General features: G+C 45.1%; 1 protein-coding gene across 2 annotated transcripts; it reads right to left on the minus strand.

Annotated features, from left to right (window-relative positions):
* Positions 1–710: 710 nt before the first annotated feature.
* LOC119465300 (purine nucleoside phosphorylase) lies at positions 711–24,498 on the minus strand. 2 transcript variants are annotated; one of them, XM_037726103.2, is made up of 6 exons: positions 24,193–24,498; positions 12,244–12,413; positions 8,898–9,001; positions 7,816–7,991; positions 5,662–5,855; positions 711–2,055 (listed from the first exon to the last, which is right to left on the minus strand). In XM_037726103.2, the coding sequence occupies exons 1-6, from the start codon at positions 24,234–24,236 to the stop codon at positions 1,853–1,855; spliced, it is 891 nt and encodes a 296-aa protein (XP_037582031.1). In that variant the 5' UTR covers positions 24,237–24,498; the 3' UTR covers positions 711–1,852. The 2 variants fall into 2 exon arrangements, with proteins under 2 accessions (XP_037582031.1, XP_037582038.1); XM_037726110.2 differs by lacking the exon at positions 24,193–24,498 and adding an exon at positions 12,995–13,126.
* Positions 24,499–26,362: the final 1,864 nt, after the last annotated feature.

Raw genomic sequence — 26,362 nt, forward strand, 5'->3', positions numbered from 1 at the left:
GCTTAGAACTGCGCAGTGAACTCGTGGAAAAAGTGCAGGTCAATCGAACAGACAAATCATCATAGCGAGTTCTGGCGTGTCTATGCAGCGGACGTGTCGAAATAGACGGTCGAAAGCGTTCCTGGCACTGTGATGAGGTAGCGAGCGTGGCACAGCGCCAGAAACGCTGTCAGCTGGAACCGCATGGCGCATTTGTCGTGAACGCGACGCCGCGGCCATCGCCCACACTGCCACCGACGTACACGAGGCCATCGGCACGAAGGAAACAGCGAGGCGTACTCATGCACGCCGCGGCAAAGCTTCCACTATAGTGCCAAGATTATTCTAGACACTATAGTGCCTAGAATTAGGCCGCACAGAGAAATACTCATGTTCGGGGGTTTTACGTGCCAAAAGCATGATATGTTTACGAGGCGCGCCGTAGTGGGTGCCTCCCGATTAATTTTGACCTACTGGGGTTCTTAAAAGGGCACCTAAATGTAAGAACACGGGCGTCTTTGTGTTTTGCTGCCAATCGAAATGCGGCCGCGATCGAACCCTCAAGCTCAGCAGTGCAACGTCATAGCCACTGCATGCACTACTGTCGCGGGTGCAGAGAAGTAATCGAAGGCTGAAAGTATTTGCAAATTCTAGCACACCGGCGTTCAAATTGTTCGTCAAGTGGATATTGAAGAAGTGAGAGGACATTCATACAAGAGTGTGTTTTATCGAGAATGCTTTATCTTGTATTGCAGCACCGGTACATCACACATCCACATTTGCTTATTGGCCCACCATTCGCCTGTCCAAGATCTCGGGAAGTATTCGCACAATTGTTCTATATACACCCTAACAAATAACGCCATGCGGCAACGTAGTGTCGCAATGACTTCAGCAGCGCCAACGTTGTGATTAAGGAAGGAACTAAGAACCCAAAATAGAATAAAATACTAACGCGTGGTGCTTGGGTCTACATTCAAAATTAAAACGTAATGTGTGAAATGCATTCCACAAAATTGTATGAACATGCTCACGCCACGCCTGAAAGTATACATGTGTATGAAATAAAGTTTCCTGAAAGTGTTTTATTCCTGGATAACGGCAATATATGTATTAACTTCACGCGACAGACATAAAATTAACTGCACGCCCCAATCTCGGAGAGAAGGTGGCTGCGCTTTAACGCTCTCATCTGGAGCGCCTCTTGGACGCTGGGCCTGTCACATTACGGGTTTGCGTGGCGGACTCCGAGAGTTGTGTAGCGACCGCTTTAAGCCACTACTATATTCCATCTCACAAGTCGTTTGCAGCACTGCGGAAGCTGCAGTACTCCTTTGCCAATAGAAAGGCCGACTGCCCCTCGAAATGTGTTCATCCGGGCCTGGTCATCTGCTCACCGCCACAGTAACTCGCGGTTACGACGCGCATGTGCAAAGGTGCTAACATGCCACGTATCGCCGTAACGTGTCGTGTACCAAGCAAAATTAAACTAATCCCACCAGTAATCAAACAATTACGCCCGAAACTATATTCCACTGCGCAAGGATGTTGCCTGTGCACGCCTCGTACCTTCTGGCAGTGCTGCAAACGACTTGTGAGATAGAGCATGAAGAGCATAGTGCCACCACTTCATTCCGCTACGAAGACCTACGCAACAGTACGCCGACTCGCGTTGCGGCTAGTAAGAAGTGGAAGGTAGAGCATACGAACTGAGGCCATTAAGTATGCTTTTGCTTCCATCTTCACATCAGCCTTCATATGTACCTAAATAGGTGTCGCGGCCCTTACGATTAGTGCTCGTTTCTGTGACGCGTTTTCTGGTGCATGTCTAATACACTGCCCGGGAATGGGAGACGGAGAACAGCGCAGTGTTTCAGGCGTCCATCTTCTTGATGAGAGCCCTGACGAGCTTCTCGAGGTCTTTCTTGCGTTTCTGGCCGGTTTCGAGGACCTCTTCGTGGTTGGCCACTTGGTACGTATCGTAGTTGCTTATGCACACGTTGCTGATGAGCGACAGCCCGAAGACACGAAGGCCACAATGTCTCGCCACGATGACCTCGTGTGCCGTGCTCATGCCTGCGACAATAACGGAAAAAGTGAATGTATTTCATGTATCAAGCGCTCTCTGGGGCAGAAGTATTGCTCGACTGCAGAAAGTTCCATGATACGCGCATAAGAGAGCACAACAAAAAAAGATAACGTTGGAAGTGTGCCCTCCAGCTGCCTCGGGGGTGGGGAATCAAAGTTGTAGCGGGCCGTGTTCCAGGATAATTTTTTACCAAGGCTGAGCAATACTCATACGTTGTTTTTACGATCATTTTAATCGAAAGCAGGGCGCGGCCACGACTTGGGGGAGGAATACGTCCGTAAAAGAAAAACATGGAGAAGAATACATAAAGGTTGAGATTTTTCGTACTTACAATACTGTAAAATCAGTATCTGAGCCGTGCATATATATATATATATATATATATATATATATATATATATATATATACCGTCAAAATTAAGGTTTACGGAATTTTTTTAATCGCCTGTGGCAGGTGGCATAATTCTTATCGTTGAGCTGGGTTATTCGAAGAGACGGACATTAGTAGCACGAGAAATGTACATACATATTCAACTAATTAACATGAAAATGACTAATTAACTTTTAGTTAATTACTTTACGACAGATATTGCAATTTACGAATTGTCGCCGGTGAGTTTGCAAGACGCATCCACTTGAAACGAATTTCCAGGATGACGCCAGTTTCGAGATATTATTTCCTAAAGTGTGGGACGAAATACATAGGCGTTCCAGTTTTTTTTTTTTTTTTTTTTTTGTGCTTACAGCATTTTGGTAAAAAAGTAAGCGGAACAACAGTGCATTCACGGCGAGTTTGATGGTGCATATCTCCAAACTGGTGTAATTCTGGCAATTCATTCCAAGTGGACACGACTGACAAGCTCACCGGCTACAATTCATAGATTGCAATATGTGTCGTAAAGTAATGAACTAAGAAGTTAATTAGTGATTTTTTAATTATATGAATACATGTTTCAATTTCTCATGCTACTAATGTCCGTCTCTTCGAATAACCCAGCAAAATCATACGAATTATGCTACCTACCACAGGCGATTCCTAAAAATTCCGTAAAACTTAAAAATGAACAGTCTGTATATCATAAGAAGCCAACAAACAAGGACACCAAGGCAACATAGGGAAATTTACTTGTACTTACTAATTTAATAAAAGAAATGATAGATTAATGAAAACGGAAGTGGATGAAAAAACAACTTTCCGCCGGTGTGGAACGATCCCACGTGTTCGCATTACACGTGCGATGCTCTTACCAATTGAGCTACCGCGGCGCCGTTTTCCCATCCACTTTCTGGGATATTTATGCTTTACTATGATGAATGAAAATATTCGCCCCTCGGTTCCCTTTCTTCTCGTTCAGTATATATATATGCACTACTCTCGCGCACCAACACGGGTGGGCCATGTTGGTGCGCCAACATGGCCTACCCGTGTATAACTAGAACACCGTCCGAGCAGTTCAAGTGCAACACGAAGCCTTGCAGTCTCTGTCATTGCTTTGCTCTGCCGGTGAAACTGCCAACTATGTTATATCATCAGTAAACTGCAAGGCTTACCGCACACATATCTTAAGTGCTTCTATACGAAGTAACGACGTCCGCCGGGTTTCAGGGAGAAACTTGCCACTATAGCTACCGCAAGGACGTTCCCTAAACGCGTTCCTGCAGGATAGCTGTGAGGGCATGAGATTGACGGAAAGTGTAATTCGATTTTCTTAAATGTAAAATTATGTGGGTGAAAGCAGGCGAAAGGAGACACACGTGGCTGAAGTGGCGTAGTGCTGTCCCTTATATATTTGTCACACGCCTATGCCAACAGTTATAATCATTGGCGGACAAAGGTGAACACATGCCCTTAAACATGTGCTTACCGCACGCACCTTGAAAAGCGTGTACTGGTCAGATTTGTAAATGCCGGGATAGACAGTAACGTAACTTTCAAAGACGTTGGATAGCAATCATTGCTGTCATTCTCCAGTCGCACCCCTCTGCATGTTCACTGGTTGGTACGATATCAGGGGGCTACCAACTGTAATAATTATACCAGAATCAAACACTAGCATTTGCTATATGTTTCCAACTGTCCGCACGTACTTAAACACAAACGTGCAGATGGCTTTGCATCGTTCGATCATGGCGAAGCTATCGTTAGTGAAGAGCATCGCTACATATAGCCACAGCGGCTCTGACTTTTGAGTGACGTCTTGCTCCCAACATTCACGTTTACCCATTTGGCGGTATAGAACGAGAAGTCTATATCATTACCTTAGCACTATTGTTTTCATTATCAACCGCAGGTCCGAGCATTATTACTCATAAACTCTAATTGTAAGAAATTCAATGTACGTAGATTTATAAGGGCTTAAGTCAAGCCAAAAAAAACGCGAGAAAACGTTGACATTGTTCGAGTATTACAAGTTTGGGGCAATCTGGTATGTTCAGTGTCGCCAGAAATAGTGGGAAAGGGTTGAATTCACGTGGCATTGTGTTTCTTGCCAATTTAGGGGGCGCCAGCTACGGTGTAAATAGTCCTCACAAAAAGCACTTTTGAGATTAGTTGCGGTAGCCCGTGATGATTTGCCTCAGTAATATTTGCACGGTGCCGCTTGCTCAAGTTTTTCTCATAAATTTAGATTACAAGTGAGGTTACTGAAGAACCGCCAGTTCGTTTTGTTGGATTCCGTTGTAACAAGGTCGAAAATTTTCGGACACAAAGCCGAAGGCGAGGGCGACACCACAAGCGAGAAAAAGAGAACTTGAGCTGTTGCTCTACCATTGGCATTCCCCGTCTTACATTTCACGCTTTGTCCTTATGACAAAAGAAGGTTAATCGAATGGACAGCAATGAAAAGAAAAATTTCAACACAGAAGTGAAGAGAAATAAGACACTTCTTGAAACTGTTTGACCAATCATCATGCCAGTATTCACAGCACATTTCTTTTTTTCTTTTTTGTAGTTTTTTTTTTTGCGTGAGGGCCGTCGGCGATTAGCCATTGCCGCGGCGATTGTGTCGTTATCACGCCGATCGCTATCATGAGTAGCGGACACCCAAACGGTGTGCAGTAAGCAAATTGTCTTACGTAAACGTTCTTCGCATAGTGCCCCATATATTCACGGCCTTCCACGCTTAGTGGACACACGTCATCAGTATTCAAGCACTCAAATTCAAACATCATTCAAATTTGAATTGACGGCATTAAGATTCATTTTAATTAATATGTATGTTAGGCATCATATCCACTTTTTTCCTCGTTAAGTAAAGTAAATGTTGAAGTTATATCGGGCTAAATACTGGTGAAGTCTCTCGTCCAAGTAAGGACCGCCCTGTACAACCCTATCGACCTGCCATTCATTGGCGTCTGGAGTACGCTTCATAACCCGCTTCTGTTAGGAATATCTGAGGAAATGCGGTCTTCCAAGCGTATTCCAAAATTTCAATTCTATATAACGTAATTCAGATCACTACAGCGGATGGCGTGAAATAAAGTCAAATTACTGAATGTTGTGATTGCGATTTCGTTTTTTGATCGGAGTTCACTATAACGACGTCTGGGATGAAGGAATGATGCTCAGAGCTTCTGAAGCGGGAGCGACATACCACAAGCGTCGGCGCCGAGCACTCGGAGCATGTTTATCTCGGCAACAGACTCGAAGTTTGGTCCTCCAAGCATGCAGTAGACGCCTTCGCGGAGAAAAGGCCAGAGCGAAAGCTCTTCGTTGGCAATTTTCTTGGCCAACTCCCGAAGATCCCTATCGTAGGCGTTGCTCATGGCCGGAAAGCGAGGTCCCCACCTACAGACAGGAAGAAATGTGTAAGAAAACTTGCCCGTGTCCTGTAGTGGAACATCTGCAGGCATAAATGACGATGTGTATTTTTTTAACGATATCATTGCGAACCGCTTATGGCAGCATTGCCACACTACTCGCGCCAAATGCACTGAGCAGCGCTATATAGCGTAGTCGTGAAGAACCATGGCGTAAAGATTGCATATGATCCACTTGTAGATGTTTATTTCTTTAATGTATTGGGTGGCGAACAGTTAAAATGAATGCATTGAGGTTCTCTTGTCTTATTTTAACTTTATTCCCTCGAAATGTCAACTTTGTCGCACGTTGAGTCCTTTCAGGACATTGGGAAAACCTCCTTCCTGGTTCATAAAGTACGCTTGTACAGCTTCGGAACGCTTTTATAAGTAATTTTTTGCAAAGGTTGTAATTAACCGGCGCACTTCAAACTAGCTCTCAGTACGCATCACCCATAACACGGCCCCCATTCTCTGCAAATATAGAATTGCTGTCACGTTTGGTTATCCCAGGGCAGCGGAGAAGTTTTGTAAGCGTTTCATATACAGCCTCTTAACAGGCAAAAAAACGCTGTCGCAATTTTTATTTAGCCCCTAATTAACCCACAAACTTTAAAGGTTTCCTGTAGATTCCCCCTAACATGGCCCACATTCCCTCTAAGTGTCAACTCCGTTAATTATATAGTTTTCCAGAGACATCGTGAAAGCACACATATAACGTTTTCTAGTGCTTCCAGCCACACTAGCAGCTTCGCTATATAATAAAAGTTGGTATTGCAAAAAAATGCATAACTTCCAAGCAGAATAATTTATAAATCCTAATATACTTGGTTACAATTTCAACGCCGCAGCGAGACCACGAAATGTGAATAAACGCGGTGCAGAGACAAAATGAGGAGTACAAGAGATCTTGTATTCGGCACCACTTTTTCACACGCAGTCTCCACGTTTGAGCACACAACGAAGCTTCCATTCAAGTGCCATATAACTAGGAAACCGATATATTTAACGAGACGGCCACGATCAGGCTCTCAAGCCATACATTCCTGTGATGTTTCAAGTGCAAAGTACTCAATCTCAAGGAGAAAAACAACAGTACAAACGAGAGCTGGGCAACTTGATACATTTTGGGAACAGTATAGTAATAGCGCACAAGAGACGTAGGACGGTGGCAGACACAACACAGGCGATGACACGAAACTGAGTTTTGTTCCTGCATACATACTACATGCTTTCCCAATAAAACTCGTCCCGTGTTGTGTCTGCCACCGTACAACCCGCCGCGGTGGCTTAGCGGCTATGGTGTTGCGCTGCTGAACACGAAGTCGCAGGATCAAATCCCGGCCGCGGCGGCCGCATTTTGATGGGGGCGAATTGTAAAAACGCCCGTGTCGCGCGCAATGGGAGCACGTTACAGATCCCTTTGTGGTCAAAATTTATCCGGAGTCCCCCACTACGACGTGTCTCATAATCACATCGTGGTTTTGGCACGTAAACCCCAGATTTTTTTTTTTATTCTGCCACCGCCCGATACCTCTCTCGTGCGCTTTTACTAGACTACAAAACAAGCACGGCAGGCATGATACACAGTGTTTCAACTAAGATAGTGCTAGTGAGCTCTGAGTCGCTTCAGGAGAAGCATTGCTATCCTTGTATAGCAGTGTGACTTAAGCGCATAATTTGTGCATAGTGTCTAGTAGCAGATTGAGGCAGAGACGCGCATGTACTGGTAATAAGGTGCACTTGAACTTCACATGTACCGGAAATTCGACCCAAGCTCTCTTCATCGTGGCATCTTTGACACTGCACCAATGCCATGGCTATTCAACGCTGCAGGCAGACGAATTCGTAAATACCGAATTCGTGTGCCCTTTGGAAAATCTATTTCAAACTGCATGCATATCCCTGTACGCTCGACTATTCGAAACTTTTCTCAAAGAAACATTCACCTTTCGTCATTGCGACCTCTCAGAGGATTGTCGCCGCCGAGGCCAGGGAAATTTATGTGGTCCCGGATGATCATGATATCACCAGCTTTAAAATTTGGGTTTACCCCACCAGCGGCGTTGGTGACAATAAGAGTCTTTACTCCAAGCAGTTTCATCAACCTTACTGGCATAGCACACTGAAAAATAAAAGGAAATAAACATGCGTCATGTAACTCACACGAGTCCAATTGCCGCAAGTTTCTGCAAGAACTTGATAAAGTAAAAGTTTATTTTTATGATTCGAACATGGGAAGCAATTTCTGAGTATGGGTCTGACCGTACGATTCTGAATGGAACGCAGTTGTAAATCTTGCCACTATGTACTGTGGTATATAAAAGTCGGAGCGCGACTCTGCAACAGCGCACTTGAGGTACTATTATGTGTGAGTAAATACGTTACATCGCGCGCAGAGGCGAAATTAAAGGGTGCACAGTTTTAGACAGCACGAGTGATAGTACTGAAGGTGATCTATTAGCACAAAAATATTTTCCTAAAACTATGAAAGTGGCAAATTGACGTGAGGATAATATTTGGGGTTTGTAACAGAAAACGGTTAACGTAGTTTTTCGACATTCCTCGGAGTCCTTAAATAAGCAATAAGTATAGTTGTGGCATCAAGGAACGGTGCGCCGAGAAGGTGGCAGGATTATTCTGCACCGACGTGATTCGACGTATAACACGCTTTGGGAGGAAGTAGAGAGAAGGGGGCAACTGGACCCTTGAAACGTCTCATATAATGGGATGCGGATGCATTTGGTCTAGCAACTCACTTATTAATGCATGATTTAACAGATGTTGGTACAACAATAGCACAGCTGGATATAACATGGTGTCAGGTACATGGCTTGGTAGTGTACACACTATATGTATAATCGCGCGCACAATATAGCGTTTCTTTATTTCGATGGGGGCGAAATGCAAAATACGCTCGTGTACTTGGTTTTGACACGTAGAACTTCAGATTTTTTTAACATTTCTTTTCAGCCGTTTCAGTGTTTGATAGGGCTTAGTGCATAGTTATTCATAACAGCATTCCATATACCTTCCATAGTGGATAGCCTTCGTAAGGATGAAAGCGTCCTTGCATACAAATCACAGTCTTTCCTTCCAGTTTGCCCAAAACAAGCTTCCCGCTGTGGCCGGGAACTGAAAAGAGAGAGAGAAAAAAACACGACCGTGTGATGTTTCCCTAGGTTTGCCTCCCGGCCTAGTCGAATGCGCACATTACTGGGACTTTTTTGCTAATTGTTCCCCGCACTGGGCCATTAGTATGTGTTTATTGCTACTCACTCATTTAAATCTATTAAGAATGTGAAACTACGCCATGCTTTTTTTTTATTCAGTAGCAGTTGCTTTCATTTTCTAATGCGATGACTATCAAAACTAAACAAGTTGAAAAAATAACTGCATCCTCTGAAATTTGTCTGGAAAAGCTTGCAGAGGATTGCTAGCCACTACAGCTGCCGCTTATAGACATGTAACAGGCTTCTGCAGAATTCGTGCAGCCAGCGCGAGGCTGTAAAAGTGAAGCAGTCTATGAGTATTCCCTCTTATTTCACTCTTATGTTGTTTTTTTAATCGCAAATGTGCACGATATGCGCCCGACCATGACACCTTGAATAAACCTCATATATCAAAGCCTGCGGGCTTCCTCGTTCACTTCGCGGCTAGTACTTTCATCTGACGCTGAGATAAGCGGTGACACGGAGATCAACGGCAACACGAATGACGTGACCTCGAGCAGGCTTTATCTCTAGACGGCGCCCATCGCGCCGTACTTATCAGTAGGGGCTCGGCGAAACGAGACAACCCAGGGATGGAGGGTGAGGGGCCCTCGAAGCGGCAGACGAAGTCAAGGTTGGAAAAACACCTACGTACACGCTTGCGGCCGCTGGGACCGGCTACTACCAGGGGGAGTCGGGATGGGGCCAAATTTGTTCAGCCCCGTCGTAATACAGGACTAGCCGAGCTAAGGTATTTTAAGCCCCACCTCTCAGGGTCCGCCTTCCAAAGGCATGAGAACTCTCCAGTTCACGTAGATAAAAAGCTCGTACCTGTAGCTGCTTTCATTCTCACCGACCACTGGCCGATATTTTCGAGCATTCTCAGTTTATTCATCTGCAACTGCATACGACGGGAAATGGTGCGCTTCAGAAAAGCTCTGAAAACCGTTCGCGCAGGGCGGTACAGACCGGCCTCCAGATATGGCCACTCTGTCATACGCAGCACTCCTGTCCTACGCTATATGAATGACAGTTCGACATCCGGTTGCGGGAAGCTGGGAGCAGCGATTGTCTTTTTTCTAAATCCCCTTAGAGGTCATCTCATAAGCAGTAATGCCAATTTTCGTGCTACAACTACTACTACTACTACTACTACTACTACTACTACTACTACTACTACTACTACTACTACTACTACTACTACTACTACTACTACTACTACCAACTGCTATCACCAACACCGCCACCACTACTACTGTTGCCGCTAGTCTACTACCATTGCCACCACTCGTAGGCCAGTACGTTAAACTTAAGCATACATATCGCGTCAAATTCAACAGGAATGCCAGTAGAATTTTATTTTGTGCTACTCCATTCCAGAACTCACCCGTAATACGTAAACATTCTTATGTTGGCTAAAATTTGAGCCAAGCTTTTAGAGCACATGTATGACTCTGTTGACTGGCAAACAAACAACAACAAACAAACAAACAAAGCGGTCTTGTGTAAAGTAAAAACGCTGTCATCGCTGGCTCCTTATTTTCAATGAAAAGAAAAAGAAAAAAATTACTAGGGCTCCCTTATGCTATAACTAAGACGACTTGAAGGCGAAAGCCCAAGCGCCGCTAACTCAATGACACGACGACCACTATGCAAAGTCATTTTTGCAAGTCATCCTTATTTCACCAAACTCTGACCATGACTCGGCAATTTTTTTTGCTGAGTCATGTTCACTCCGAACCCATATTTTGCAGTAATTTTTGCAAGTCATCCTTTTTTTCACCAAGCTTGGACCGTGACTTGACACTTTTTTGCTGAGTCATTATCACTCTGAAACCACAATTTACAGTCATTTTTGCAAGTCATCATGTTTTTTGGCAAGTCACCCTTCTTATGATTCACCGAGCTCGAACCGTGACTGAGCATATTTTTGCTTAGTCACCCTCACTTGGAACCTCAAATCTCTCATATAATTTTGCAAGTCACTCCCCCACTCCATAACCCCTTGATAAACTCTTAATTCACACTTGATTCACTCTTGATTCACCCTATCACTGATTGGTACACCTTCATTCACTCTGTCATCTCGGTTTCACTGCATCGCACTTGGTTTGCTCTATTACTCCAAATTTTCAATTTTCTTCAGTCTTGATTCACCTTCATTCACTCTTAATTCACTCTCATTTACTCTTCATTATTTTATCTCACTCTATCTCATCATTACCTTTCGTTTGACTCCTTACACCAAACTAAACCCCTTTAATTCACCATCAACTCACTCTTAATTCCCCTCATTCACCTCTCTGTATACCCATTATCACTTCAGTTCACTTGCTTAATCATTCATCCACCCTTAATCGCGGTTTTGTGCTCATTATCACCTCTTATCCTAAGAGGATCATTTCGTGTCGACGACGCGGTTTTGAAACGGCCTTGAATAGGAGACCTCACCATGAGACACATAAAGCATTCGCCTTAATATGCAGATCCAACGTACCTCTTGGAATATATGTGAAGCGAAGCTTTCGTGAAGCGGTTAATCAAACGCTACAAATTTGCCCATTTCATTCCTGCGTCTTTGACGTAAATGAAGCTGGCGCGCGCACATGTGCGCACCCGAGCTACGTACTGTGACACGCGCGGTGGTCATCTCACAATAGCTATTTGGCGTTGGCATGATTGAAGTACATGTGCGATTGTGGCTTAATGGTGAGAGCATCGGGCTTGCTATGCTGAGGAAGCCAGGATCAATGCCGACATCAGGCCCGTAATTCTTTTTTTTTTTCTGTGTGCTATTCAGTAAGACAGCATCAGTAGCCAGCAGCCACGGTCAGGAAAATCCGGGACCTTCGCATTAAAGCACACAAGCCTCAAGGGCAGACTGACGAATTAATTATGCTAGGAATCGCAGGCACACTATTTGCGCTTATCCTCAGCACGTCCATTCGCTTGCTCATATTCGCCTTGGTACCAATGGTGGCTCATCAGAACGTAGTTTAAAAAGATTATTTCGTCAGCTCCACGTCATTAACACTCATGGCATACTTTTATTTCAAATAATATTTGGCGCAAAACTCAATCCAAAACGATTGCATGTCTCCCGCACATTGTCATGCAAGTGCCTTCTGCAAGTTTTCACTAATGAATGTGCAAAATAATTCGAACCTGTGCTGACAGGGAAATCTGGAATGTCCTTGTACTGGAACTCTTTACTGCCTCCAATAAGATCAGCCAGAGAACCCAAGCCAGAGCCGCATATGATTCCTACGGTTGGTCGGTGCTCCGTCTTGCTCAGCAGGAAATTGGCGATACTTTCGATGTGCTCATACGAGTACCTGCATGAAGCAAGGCGGGTAACTGTCAGTGCATTCTGACAATCCTTAAGCGGTGCATATAGAAAGTGCTTCTCAGGCACTTTTGACATGCACATCAGCAGTAGCGATTAAGCGTCGCGACATGCGCGCAAACCAGTGCACAGTCACCGAGAGCATGGCTTGTAACCGCTAATGTAAATATTTATTTTACTGTAATACTTTCTATAAGAGCAAAAAAATATATATATTTCTTGCATTCTTTTTTTGGAGGGCACTAATTTTTCGCTACCCGGCAATTCGATGCAAATGTGAACCACCACTCTGGAAAATGAAAACCCCACAGGACGGTTGCGAGTGTGTAAGACGAATGTTTAAGCGTTATAGTTAATGCACTGGTCATGACAAAAGAAATATTCACAACACAGGAGTGACACCTAGATTTCGCGTATGTCAATATTCTCAAGGGCGCAAATCAAGAATGGACGAAAAACTGATTTGGCTTCATGTATCATTAAAAATGATTAGTCAGAACGCCAGAGGTCAAGAGGCAGTCGAATTATCGTGTGTCAGGAGCGAGGAGACCTATGAGACACATTTCTTACTGTTCATCCTTGGAGCTCATGGCTGAGTTGTGTCGGCTGCAACCGTGAGATGTCGACTGACGCGGCTACGAAGCTCTAAAAAGTGAGCTCGGGTAGATAGGACCCGCTTTTATATACCTCGCAAGCAAGAGATGATAATACGCCGCTTTTTAACAACTTAACAGCCACCGTGGCGGAGCCCACGTATAATAAATACGAGGCCCAGCGGTATGCGGGCTGTGCTACTAAGAAAGCTCATTTTTGACCCGAAACGCTCCCTTGCGGCTTCGGGGGTGCGTTATAACGTTGACACAGCGCCTGCAGTAAGACGTACCCCACCCTTCACTACAGTGTCCTGTAAAGCTTTAAAGACGATAAGGATAACGCAGAAGTGCCCTTTTTAGGCCCTTTTCTTGTGTTGTCTCTATGCAGCGTAATACAAATGGTCTTCAAAGCGGATTCGTGACAGGATGTTAGTTCTTATTGGGCACTTTATTGCTCACGTATCTTTTATGCAAAAGTAGTGTAAATTTTGTCAACCGCCTTGCGCATTTGTGCCGAGTACCATATATTCTGCTGCCAGCGTTTGCTTACATGTGCACACAGTGTCTCTCAGCAGAACAGCAGGGGGGATGCTACCGTACATACATGAGCTGCTCGTTGTATGTATGCAAGCATGCATGCATGTATATACACATGGCTGGATGGACGGACGGACGGACGTATGTATGTATGATGTATGTATGTATGTATGTATGTATGTATGTATGTATGTATGTATGTATGTATGTATGTATGTATGTATGTATGTATGTATGTATGTATGTATGTATGTATGTATGTATGTATGTATGTATGTAGTTTGCAGAACCCGAAAACTGCGAGAAAAATCAAATACTTTGCTGCTTAAGCATGAAGCCAGGAGTTAACAGCTGCAGTGCATAAACCTCCGACTCAAATGCACAACACACACCTTAGTTGCAGGCTGCATGCCTATAGGCCCTAAAATATTTCAGCTTTCGTATCTCAAAACTCTTGTGTGCACAAGCAGATATTGCAAGAAGTGAAATATATGAAAAATGCAAACAGATGGCTCGATATAGATCGCAGCGCGATACTTCTTTAATAGAGCAGAAGTATTAGGCCAGTGAACAGTGAAGAATGTTTGCAGAATAATTTGTTTACAGTGGATAAAATTGCAAAAGATGTCCGTGAGTTAGAACGGGATGTATGCAACATTAGAAGGAACTAATAAATAAGGGACATTGAACAAGAATTGCAAGATGGCGTATAGGGGGCCTTATCCTTCTACATCTCCGGATTCCTTCTAGGTGGCCGATGAACCATTGGCATTATAACAAAACGCTATCATCATTATCTACCATCGTTGTAAATTAATAGGAGGACCTCAGGAAACCAACAGTCTGGATATCTTCTTTTATTTATTTATTTATTTATTTATTTATTTATTTATTTATTTATTTATTTATTTATTTACTTATTTATTTATTTATTTATAAACATGTCTGCAGACGTGCAGACACGTCGAAAGCTAAAAAAGGAGCTAAAAGCTATGGCAGCTGCTACTGTAAAAAAATAAGTATAGCGTTTGTATACAGCGTTGTAGCTGTGGCGAAGCAACTCATATTTACTGAAAACATACACGCCTTTGGATTGCTGGTCACTTGGCACATTACGCGCACATTCATCTCGGAGCAAAACACCAGAAAGAAAATGCGCTCCGATAGGGCACCGCGTTATCGCGCCCGGACCGGAACAACAAGACGATGGACCCTCTAGATTTCAGGGGCACAATATCTACGAGGAGCCTGTTGCGCCCCTCCAGATCTGTGTATATCTCGAGCGGCGAGAACAACCCACATTGAAAGCCTCGCGTTTTTATCAGCCACCCCACCCCCTCTCCTCCCATTCAGCTAATACAGCAGCGCGTGCCATTACTGTAAATAAGTGTGCGTGCAATGTATACTACGGCTCCCCCAAACGCTTCCCTCGCCGATGTAGAAATGTTACAGCAAAGATAAAACAGGCTTTGTAAACAAAAAGACTCATGTAAACTGTACCTCAAGCGGCCCCTCGGGAAACCACTTCTGGTATCACTAACTGGCGACAATGACATCCTTCTCGGGTTTCTGCACGAGGTTTGGAAGTCGTGCCAAGTCCTATATGTTTAACCACGGCCGGGCTCGACTGGCGCGCGCGCTCACTTCTTACGGCCTTCGCATAGGGGCTAGTTCTTGCCCATCGCCGCTGCTTGGTAGGGGCCACTGCGACCTCACCCTGATCAGCTGTTCCCAGCCGATCAGTGAAGCGCGCGCAACGCTGGAAGATGGGGTCCGGCACGCTTCTTACCTTACGGTGCATTCAAAAACAAGTCACCTAATTGTAGAGGACGCGTAAATGGTTCACCTAGGCTTCTTATAAATGCATTCACTGTAACCGTATTAATACATCGAGCTTCTTTAAATTCACTGGGGAACATGGAGATGCATGCACCGGGAGAACAGCTCTCCGCCTTCAAACGCATATGCATTTTGAGGAATGAAAATAAATATTTATTGCTCGTATGCACTTACACCCCTGTCACACGGCACATGTAACGTCATTTGCAGTAAATGACATTCATACCGAATGACATTGCGCTCTTGCGTTACCTGTCTACACAGGTAAACAAAATGGCATTCGCAATTGATGGCAATGTTTATCGGCAGGCTGCTGTGATAACGAGACCTTACAAATCGTGCTTCTTGTTACATATTTTCACTATATTGTTAGCAATACAGTGGTAAACATTGGATGGTTATTTGAAAATATATTACACTTCGTTTTAACTTATCGATTTTGTAATTTTTTGTCAACACCCTGTCGTCGAGATTACACAAGTCGCGCGTGGATGAGTTCGGGAAGCTCCTCCAATCAGCGAATGCCATTAGCTGTGAATGTCGCTCACTATGCCCGTGTAGAAGCAACAAAAATAGTATTAACGCTTGTGTCATTCGCTACGAATGACATACACATGCCGTGCGACAAGGGTATTACAATGGTTACCATACTTTCAGGCGTAAACTCTTGCGGACACAGTAGCTCATAAATGTGTCTTATTCACAATTACAATCTAAAGTGTTTGCTTGGCGGCTTGTGTACATAGGCCGAAGGCTTGTCGTATTCGTCAGTCAGTTGGTTTGAGTGATTTACAAGCAGTATTCTCAAAAACTTCTCGGCAATTAGATTTGTGGATCGTCGAGCATGGCTGTCGTCAACACCTTCAGGGCAGCTCAAGATGGGAGCGCGTTGTAAATAGGGCTGGACTGCTATTCCTGCGTGGCAGGTGTCGAAAAAAAAAACACTATCTTGTCCAAAAGCGCTAGAAACTCAGGCTAGAAACTCATTGCTTGGGAACTGGTGAAAATAAACACCGGGTTTTTTCCTGGAACGGGACTTGCAATACGGAACACAGCAATACAACATCACACAGCAGTTATATACTGATGTGCAATGAACGGCGCCAAGTTTTGGCTGTGAGCGCGCGTTCTAAAGGCTGTACGACCGTCTTCAGGAGCCCACAAATTACTGCATACTGAACAACACTGACAGATCACCCAATAAAATGCGCGGGAAAACGATCGTGCGAGCGCGAAGGCAAGCGCATGCACGCGGAGCAGGGGAGGACGGGTCAGGGACGCAGCGCCCCTACCGCCGACGGGTGGCGAAATGTGCTGAGAAACTCTCCTATTGTTGCAGTCGCAGACGGGTGAGAAGGCCGTAAGAAGCGAGCGCGCGCGCCACTCGAGCCCGGCCGTGGTTTAACATAGCAGCATCACGATTTAAAGTTTGTCTGTGGCATCCGAGCCGTTACAAAAGTAGCGTAAGCTCGCTGGGCAGCTTTCCAGAAAGAAGTTCCGCCGTGAGGCCTGTTCTCTTTATTTATGTCGACATGCAAATTAAAACTTCTGCAACCATTTTTTTTTTCTGCTTGTTCAGGGTTTTTTTTTTTTCGGAGACCCTTTAAGCTAACAACTTGAAGACCACAGGAAAAAATAAAAATCTGCCTCCATTCCACCCTGTGAAAGTGGATGTTCAGCGAAGCTGTTGCCGACGTTAGACACGCACGGCCGACGTTAGACGTTAGACAAGCACGGCCGACATTAGACGACGTTAGACAAGCACCACCGCTACAAGCGACGTACGTCATGCGCGCACGCACGTTTACAGAAGTGCAGCATACATGCTTATTTCTCCAGGCCGTCCGCCAAGCGCAAGTGCCTTATTCAAGTTATTCAATTTTTCAAAGTAAATTGCGTCAGAAAATTTGTGAAGTACGACTTACACACAAGCTGCAGACATGATAGCTTAGGATTGGAATTCGAATACGCGAGAATGACGGCATCGTCACGTGACGATATCGGCTGATGACGTAATCTGATGACGTAATCACGTCAAACGTGACGTCACACGATGACGTCTTCGTCAAGGTATGATGTCACCTGATGACGCCATGCGATGCCTCTGGGAGAAGCAGCGCACTGTGTGCTTCCCGCTTCTTTGTACTGTCTCCGGGATCGGCCCACATTTTTGTATGAGCACCGCGGACGCGGCCGACCAACTAGAGGCTAACAGCTTCGCTGTAATATAATCTGCTCAGTCTGGCGCCGCTTATTCATTGCGACGACTGTTTTCCCGTTTTCCCCCTTGTAGACTAAACAGGTTGCTGCAGTGTCAGCGCGGCAGATTTCTCTTCCGATGCGAATGTCCCAAGCGCTGCATGAAACTGTGTCCCTCGCGCTCCGACATGACACTTTATCTCCTGCCTGCTCGCCACCTTCACTCAAAGACATTAAAGGCCGAGTCAGAAAACGGCAACAGCGTTACATGACAGAAATGGTGTGGCTTTTCTTGTACCTAGGCCTGTTGTCTTGCGTTATTTTTCGATGGTGTGAAATTAAAATCTCTGCAGAGGCAGTCTTCAATGTTTGTTTACACAGAGAGAACAATACTGTCATGCGGAACTCTGTGTTGTTGGTGCCAGGAAGCATTTTAAACTGTAGTCTGTGGGATAGTTGCCTTCGGAGTCGCAGATGCTGTAATCACCCTGGAGTTGTAAATAAGTGCGAATGTATCGCATAGCTCCAACGTTGAGCCTCGAAATCGGTGTCTTTCAAAATAATATATATATATATATATATATATATATATATATATATATATATATATATATATACAGACTGTCCCTAAGCTATGAGTAGGTCTTGCTCGTAAAGAATGCTTGTTGTGGGATAAAGAGCAGGAGCATCAACCCTTTGTAAAGGGCTTGCTGCGCAGTTGAGGAAGACGCTGAAAATGCAATATGGCCAAATAAGGCGAGGCCACTGGCATTAGTTGCACTTGCACTGGTTGCCAAGCCGCAGTACTTATATTCCCAGAGAGAGATAAAGAGAGAACGGAAATTGTGAGAATGTTAGCAAAATAGAAACGAAACGTTACAGGTGATAGATAGCTCGTTGAGGAATGTTTGCGCATGTATATAGGGCGGACTTTTCCTTTTCTTTTGGGTCTTAAAGGAGTGTAGTTTTTTTTTTTTTTTCCCGGCTTCACCATCTCGTGCCAACACTAATCGTCCACGTTACGAAAGTACTCTTCGTCATCATTACAGGACATGTCCGAACAGTCACGACGTGGTTGCGTAATGCTCCGGCAGCGTCTGCTTTCGCGGCTCGTCTCGGCCAGTAATGTGTCGAGTGCTGTGCGCGCTGCGCAACCTCGGCGTGTCACTCTGTTGCGGGGCAGTGATCGTACTTAGCCGAGTGACACTAGCGTAGTGGCTTAATTCACTCTAATCTGATGTGGCGGCTCAGAGTAAATCACATTCTGCAGCTGCTGAGCACGAGGTCGCAAAAAAAAAAACTTTGCGTAGCTTGCACTAGTGGCGCAACGCTAAAGAAACAGCGGAGCTGATCGGCACCTAGCACTACCAAGTCATCCATAGCATTTTTCGGAATTTATTGATTATTGATAGATGATCGATTACCTATTGATTGGCTATCGCAAGGTATTGGCCACGTATTTGGGCTAGGCTTAAACACATTCGCTAGTTCACAGGGGTAGGTGCATTGCGCTTGGACCCTTCCTGCACTACCGCCAGGATCGGGCCACAATTTCCGTTCGCTCTTCACGGTCGGCGTAAACAGCTCCACTGTTAAAAACGCTCGCGCTTTTATTTTTGGGGTACGTTAAAGAACCTCACGCGGGCCAAAGGCATACGCTATTACGGTGTGTTCCGCATGGCCCGCACTGCAGCTTCAGGGCGTTGAACACCAATACTCGCTATTATGTTTCTTCGCACTAGCGTTCGAGAACTGAGAAGTTGTAGCCGCCGACTGGAATTTGTGAGCGCTGCCGCAACAAGTCTTTCGGAGCTTTGATCGCATGCACGGCTCATCTGTCCAAGGTCATTCGGAATGCACCGGCAATTGATTTCGTTCTCCGTGGAGACGTACTTTTTCAGGCGGCGTGAGCCCTGCACAAATGCGCGCACGGAGCCCTGAGTGTCGCTACGAACGCACGCACAGTGAAGTGTGGCGACCGAATGGGCCGATTACGAAACCCTGCAAGGCGCGCTTAGAAATCTGCGCCCTGCATAGAAAAACGCGCGCATTGTTCGGCGCCGTTCTGACGTGGTAATACTTGCGCACGAAAGAAGCAAAAAATAACGTACGCGCTGAGAAGGAAAGCGCAGTGTGTTTGCAAACGGCTTAAGCAGACCAACGTCACTCTAATCGTCGGTAAGAACAGAAAAAAAAACTGTAAAATAGCAAGTGGGATTCCTCCGAGCAGAGCTTTCGGATTTAAAGGAGAAATGCGAAGGGTGATACATAACAAATAAAAAAAATCTTAACGACAATCTTTATAGGGTACATACAGGGTGTTCCAGCTATCACGCAGCACGATTTAAAAAAAGAGGAACGGCGTTACACGAAGCAAACCTAGTGCGTATTGTTCCCAGTACAGTGCAGTAGCCTCCAGGAATTTTTTCGTTGCTGAGATTTAATTAGGTAATTATAATTAATTATCTAACTCGAGAAGTACTGTCCTGATTATCAAAGTGTCAATGAGAAAATTGTAGAGCAACATGAAAAACTACCGATACAGCTTTCTGTTGCTCAATACGTGCTACATAAAAGTCTTTTTTCCGAGCGTGAAAGAAGCCCCCGAATGCACGCAAAGTGCCTCGAGCGGCCAGTCGCGCGGCAATTCTGCGTGTATTCGCGGGCTTCTTTCACACTCGGAAAAACACAATTATGTAGCACGTATTGAGCAACAGAGAGCCGTATCGGTAGTTTTTTATGGTGCTCTACAATTTTCTCATTGAGACTTTGATAATTAGGACAGTACTTCTCTAGTTAGATAATTAATTATAATTACCTAATTAAATCTCAGTAACGAAAAAATTACTGGCGGCTACTCCACTGCACTGGAAACAATACGCACTAGGTTTGCTTCGCGTAACGCTGTTCCCCTTTTTTTAAATCGTGCTGCGTGATAGCTGGGACACCCTGTATATTGATGTGCATTCATCGCTTAAATTGCCTGTGGCACTGTATAACTGCAAAACAACATCAGGTGGTTCAAAAAGGTTGAATTTTTGCACGCGTTTATGAAAGTGACATCTCGAAAAGGTAAGTTGCATCTAGGTTTAAGCATTCTGGGTTTTTATTTACCCGAATTTCGGGCTTCTTTTTTCGGCTTTTCTTTCACCAGAACATCCCTGTGAAATAATCCGGCTTTTGTTTGCACCAGAAAATCGATCAGAAATTACATGTATTTTTTTCCGCGGTGATTATATTTTTATAGATGACCTTTCACCGACCTTTCTGGGTAATTTTTGGGTAGATCCTCGAGCTGACCGGTGGTTAACGGTGTTTTTACAGCGGACCGATACGCCTGAGCTAAGAAGGACGACGTAGCGGAGACTTCCAGATTAACTTTCATCAGCCGAGGTTCTTTTCCGCACCCCTACAGAACGTGCACGTGCTTTATTATTATTATTATTATTATTATTATTATTATTATTATTATTATTATTATTATTATTATTATTATTATTATCCTTTCATACTTTTTTTTCTTTTTAACACCTTAATCCACGTATGCGGCCGGAAGTCTAGCTCAGAATTTTACGCCAAGCAGCATAACACTATGGCTGCTGAGCCATTGCGGTGGATACAGCGCACGTATAATTTTTGTTTTCTTCTTTATTAGATGCGTTTGGAACACCTATAGCGCTAATAACGCTCCCTCGTGCAACAGTATCGCAAGCTCTCCTGGCAATGGCGAACGAAACCGCGCCGTTGTCAACTAGAGTGACCGGATAAAGTCGCGAAACAAATTCGGCCAATCGTTTTTGAAGGGTATACCGAGGCACACCAACAAATAGGTCGCCCTCGCAGGGGGTTTTAATACGTCATTGAGGCGGAGTCAAGTGACCTAGATTTGTTACGGGTGGGCCCCAGCCTACCAACTTCAAAGTGAGTTTAAACTACGCTTTCGGTTCATAACTTACTTCCAATGCCCTGCGTGACCAGTCGCTCTAAAGTGATAAGGTCCCGAGCCAAATTCCGAGCCTTATTTTATTTTTTTCATTCTGGTCGTAAGAGCAACGTTCGTCGCGATGTCAAGAGCTTCGTGGGGGCTAAAGATAATAAAATGCTTTGAAGAAGAATCCGGCCGTGATAACGAAAGCATTAAGCAAGAAACTATACGGGAAAGGTCGAATCCCAGCATCCATCTCTGACTCTGACCTTGAACTGTAAGACTGGTTTTGCCGCTTTCCTTCTTGTCTGTCGTCAACGTGCTAGTCTTTGTGTGTTTTGTTGTTCAACCGAACTCCACCTTTTCTTTTTTTTTTTTTTTGTATGTGTGTAAGTAATGCCAATGTCTGGAATGTCGTTCCGTTTGCCAGGTTGCCTTCTGACTGCTTTTTTTTCCATTTGCTTCCATTTGAGAAACTTAGAAGACGCCTAACCACGAATGAAATGTGATGACGCTGCTACACTGTGAGCACCTTAATGTATATAAAAATAAGCTAGTCAGGGACCACGCTACTCGAAAGGGCATAACGGATAATAGCATCATCCAGCAACAATTGACGTGCGCGTCGCCTGAACATGCAAGGACGTTCGATCAAACAGCTCCCGTGCGCTTTGATCCAGTGGCCATGGAACACGATTTTATTAAGAGCTGCAACGTTCACGTCTACGCATTATAAGCAGTGATAACGGAATATTAAGCGTTCCGAACGTGTCATTCTCGTACAAACAAGTCTGTCTCTAAACTTCGCAGATAATCAACGTAGAGCTTACATTGATTTTAAGACAATTGTAGAGGTGACCACATATCGAAAAAATCCGAAAGCTAGGGCCAAGCACATTTTTGTGGCATAGGCGTTACCAACCGCTACGGCAATTTATTAACTGTTCGTAAGTAGCGTCGCTGTCCGCCATGCATTGTGTGCTTACAAGTGGTATTTGCGGAGATCGCACAGGCGAGAAACAGTGCATGAACTCAGTCACACTCATTTACACTAATTTAGTCGAATATACATCTTTTGCAGCCTATCAGTGCATAAAAGTAGCATTCCGCTGCATTTCGTGGCATGGCATGCGTGCGCCTCAACATGCCAAAAAATGCTAGCGCGTCGCTTAGAAAAAAAAAAAAAAAAAAAAAAAACGTGTGTGTGTGTGTGTGTGTGGGGGGGGGGGGGGGAGGGAGGGGGGGGGAGAGAGAGACAATAACGAGAAACAAGTTTCATTACTGCGGTTGCAGGACTCCAAGATTGTGTTCTGGTATCGTACACGCAAACAACAGTGCGAGCTACAGAACTAACTCCTAGCTGAAGCATTCTTTCAGTGCTGGACACTTTTGGGTCAAGAGATAAGATCCATAAATGTCCTTACGTCTGGCACCAAGCTGGCAACACCTTCCAAGAAAGCCAATGACAAGATGCAAGACCGCCTGCGTAATTGGTCGCATGAAGGTGCGATTAAGATGGTCCTTGGCAGACCTAGGGCAATTTTCTCGCTTCTCGAAGCAGCAGCTATGTGGGTAACCGGTTTGTCTAGCCGCCAGATGCATGCCAGACTAAACTGTTTTGAATTGAAACGGTGAATGGAATCGCAAGCATAGTGCCCGCCTAAGAAAGGAAGCTCGAGCAGCCCAGAGAAATCAATAAGTAAAAGAACTGTCAAAAATTTTAGCAATAATGACAGACACCGCATACTAGTAGCAGTCAGTGGGATACTTATTTACAGTGCATTTTGTACTGAAGAATCACAAACAAATCTGCAAAGCACGCAAATGACACTTGATTCTTCTTCTTCTTCGATGCTTTTTTACTTAAACGGAACTGTTTTGTAGCTTGAAGCATTGACACCTATCGGCTGCTCCTGACATTTTCAGCATTCGCGAACCGGCACCGTCAGGAGCTTTAAACCAGGGGAAATTCTGTTCTCAAATAAAATGAAAAAATAAAGTGAAAAGAGGGTAATATAAGTAGTATAGCCGTATTTTATTCGTATTTAGCTTTAGTGCATTTTCAAGTTTGATATCAAGCGCAAATATCCGTGGCTTTTACTCATCAAATTGAGGTGTAGGCTAACGCCCGTAAACAGAGCTTATTGGCCAGCTTAGTGAAGCGAAAGTAAACCATAGCATTATCAAAACTATCTCGATATTTTATGTAAAAGATTCAGGAACATAAAAGCGCTTTCCCTTGCCTGAAAACATTACCACACACAGGAACGAAAAAGAAGCACACCCCTCGCGTTTGATCAGCTTGTCGTAAAAGCGTCTGTAACCTCTCATCAAGTGTTGCATCATTGGTGAGGCTGTGAGCGCGGAAAGCTGGATTTAATTGGGGAACAAGTGCAGCTTCCTGCGCAACCATGCCGTGCGCGCTCGGAAGGCGAAATATGCCTTTGATACGTTCTGGAGAAATACTACTCCGCCAAGGGGCAGAGAATGCCAACAGTCGGCCCGTTACGCTACGTCGGCACGTGCGCATCAGTGGAGCGATCACTCGCCGTCAGCAGGTGCTTCGTTTGGTGTTTTACCTCCGTCCATAAACGACCAAGGTCGCGATGAAGGCCGGTACGGACAGGACGGGGAAGGAAAAACGAAACGATTAGAAGCAAGTCAGGTTGTCTCACCCCTCGATACTGTTCTCCGATGACTGCCCGGGTACCTTGGCCATTTCGGAAGCGGCGTGGTCAGGACGTGGCAGGAGGACGCACAGGCAGCGCTGAATTTCAGTTGAGACGCGGCTCTCCTCGAGCGATTAAGCGGGAGAGGGCCGCAGGGGAAGGGGCGTCGCCTCCACGGCCAATCACCATGACCAGCCGCGCAGACTGTTGCCTCACAGTGCAACCTTTGCTGCGGCGGCGGCGGCGGCGGCCGGCAGGCCAGCCTTGGTGCGCTCTCTCCTCCGTGGGTAACGATCCCGATGACAATGGACTGCCGCTGGCCGGCCAGGACGCGCCACCCAATGCGATAGAAGTGCGTGCGCTTAACTGAGGCGCACCTTTCCTCTTCTCTGCCAAGATAATTCCCACTCTCGCTGTCTGCGTGTCAGCGCCGACGTCAAACGAAAGACCCGGCGCCAATTTCCCGTCAGCGTTTCCCGGTTCAACGCGACGCTACGCGCGAGCTTGCATTTCGAAGAGAAGGTGTGTCGTACGGCAACACGACACGCGGCGCAAAACGTAATACGCCTTTTTTTTTTCTTTTTTTTTTTTTAGGGAAAGTGAGATACACGGAATGGGAATGTTCGGCTGGCGGTAAAGTTGTTGTTGTTGTTGCCTATCTCGCATGTGGCTCCTACCCACGGTGAGGGATTGGCCAAGAAATGGGTGGATTATTCCAAATTAATATGGAGGTTATTCGGCGTAATGAGGGCGGTACAATAATCTCGTCTTCTTTCCTGCAAGCCCATTAGCAATAGAAGATACCTTTTATTTCTTATGATGTCTTTATGTGGAAGTACATAGAAGTACACAAAAATAAGAGAAAGGCAATAAAAGCTTCGAGTTAGAAGCAGTTGCAAGAGATCCACAATAAGGACAGGGAACAAGTCACGCATAAAGTTACTCTCCAATACTAACTGGCTTTGAGCTGAAGATTGGCCCATCAATTATACCGAAAACTGAGGAGCTGCATGTTTTTGGCCTTGAAATACATCATTTGGGCCTGGTCACTAGCTGGCTTAAGTGCATCTGCAAGTCACCATTATCAACTCTGCACTAATACAAATAACTGACTGCGCTAAGGAGTGGTGGGGCTCGCACTGAATTTCTCGCCAGCTCGTGTGTTCTGTCCTCCAACTGCGCATCGTATACCAAGCCCAATTACATCGACTGACTGATCAACAGTGGGCTTGAGATCGTCAACACAGAAGCCATGCGGGTAATAACAGTAACGCCGCGTCTTATCTCACACCCGACACTCCAAGAGCATACCCGGCTTAACCCAACTGCGGAGCTTGTCAATCCGCGCAAGCAAGAAAGACAGCCAAAACAAGAGTATTTTCCATCAGTCGCGGCTCTCTGTTGCCATTCTATATACGAAGAACCCTCCATGAATATGACATCGAATGTCTTTTCGCCGGGGTGGCGGAGCTATACTTCTATTCCCACCAAGAATACAATAAATGTTCGCAGACGTAAACAGCCACCTCTTGCACCAGAGATCGGTGTCATTAGGGGACACTGTGTGATTTAGGCGGATGCAGTGGTTCCGAGGAATGGAAGGCGGGTGGCCTTCATCAACCCGACACACCCCGGTATTCTAGCCGCTCACCAGCTGTGTAGGAGAAACAGCACATTTTTTGTTACTTGAGCTACAGACCATACACAATGCGACGTTAAAGAACACCAGGTGGTCGAAATTTCCGGAGTCTCCCACTACGGCGTGCCTCATAATCAGATCGTGGTTTTGGCACGTAAAACCCTCATAATTTTTAACCATACACAATGCGATCGCGACTCTTCGCAACTTTACCAACATTGACGTCGTTCAGATATATACCGACTCGCTCAACGCTTTGACCTGTTAAAACAAGTTAAAAAGCAGTGCGTGTACATGTGCAGAGATTCGTCGTTTTCACTTGTCATCCCATTTCACTAGCAAAGTCGGACTGGGTGCAGGGTCATAGTCACAGCCAATATAATAATATAGCCGACCGTAGATCATTCACTCTACCTGACAGCCCACTTCCCTTCGCTCCGACCCCCGCTCCATCTTCGTAGCCCGAAAGTATCTTCTCCAACGGTACACGCGTGTTCTAATGCCCCCGTGTGTCTGCTCCCTCTCTCGTAATCTAAC

The sequence above is a fragment of the Dermacentor silvarum genome, chromosome 1 (assembly GCF_013339745.2).
Source record: "Dermacentor silvarum isolate Dsil-2018 chromosome 1, BIME_Dsil_1.4, whole genome shotgun sequence".
Classification (NCBI taxonomy): domain Eukaryota; kingdom Metazoa; phylum Arthropoda; class Arachnida; order Ixodida; family Ixodidae; genus Dermacentor; species Dermacentor silvarum.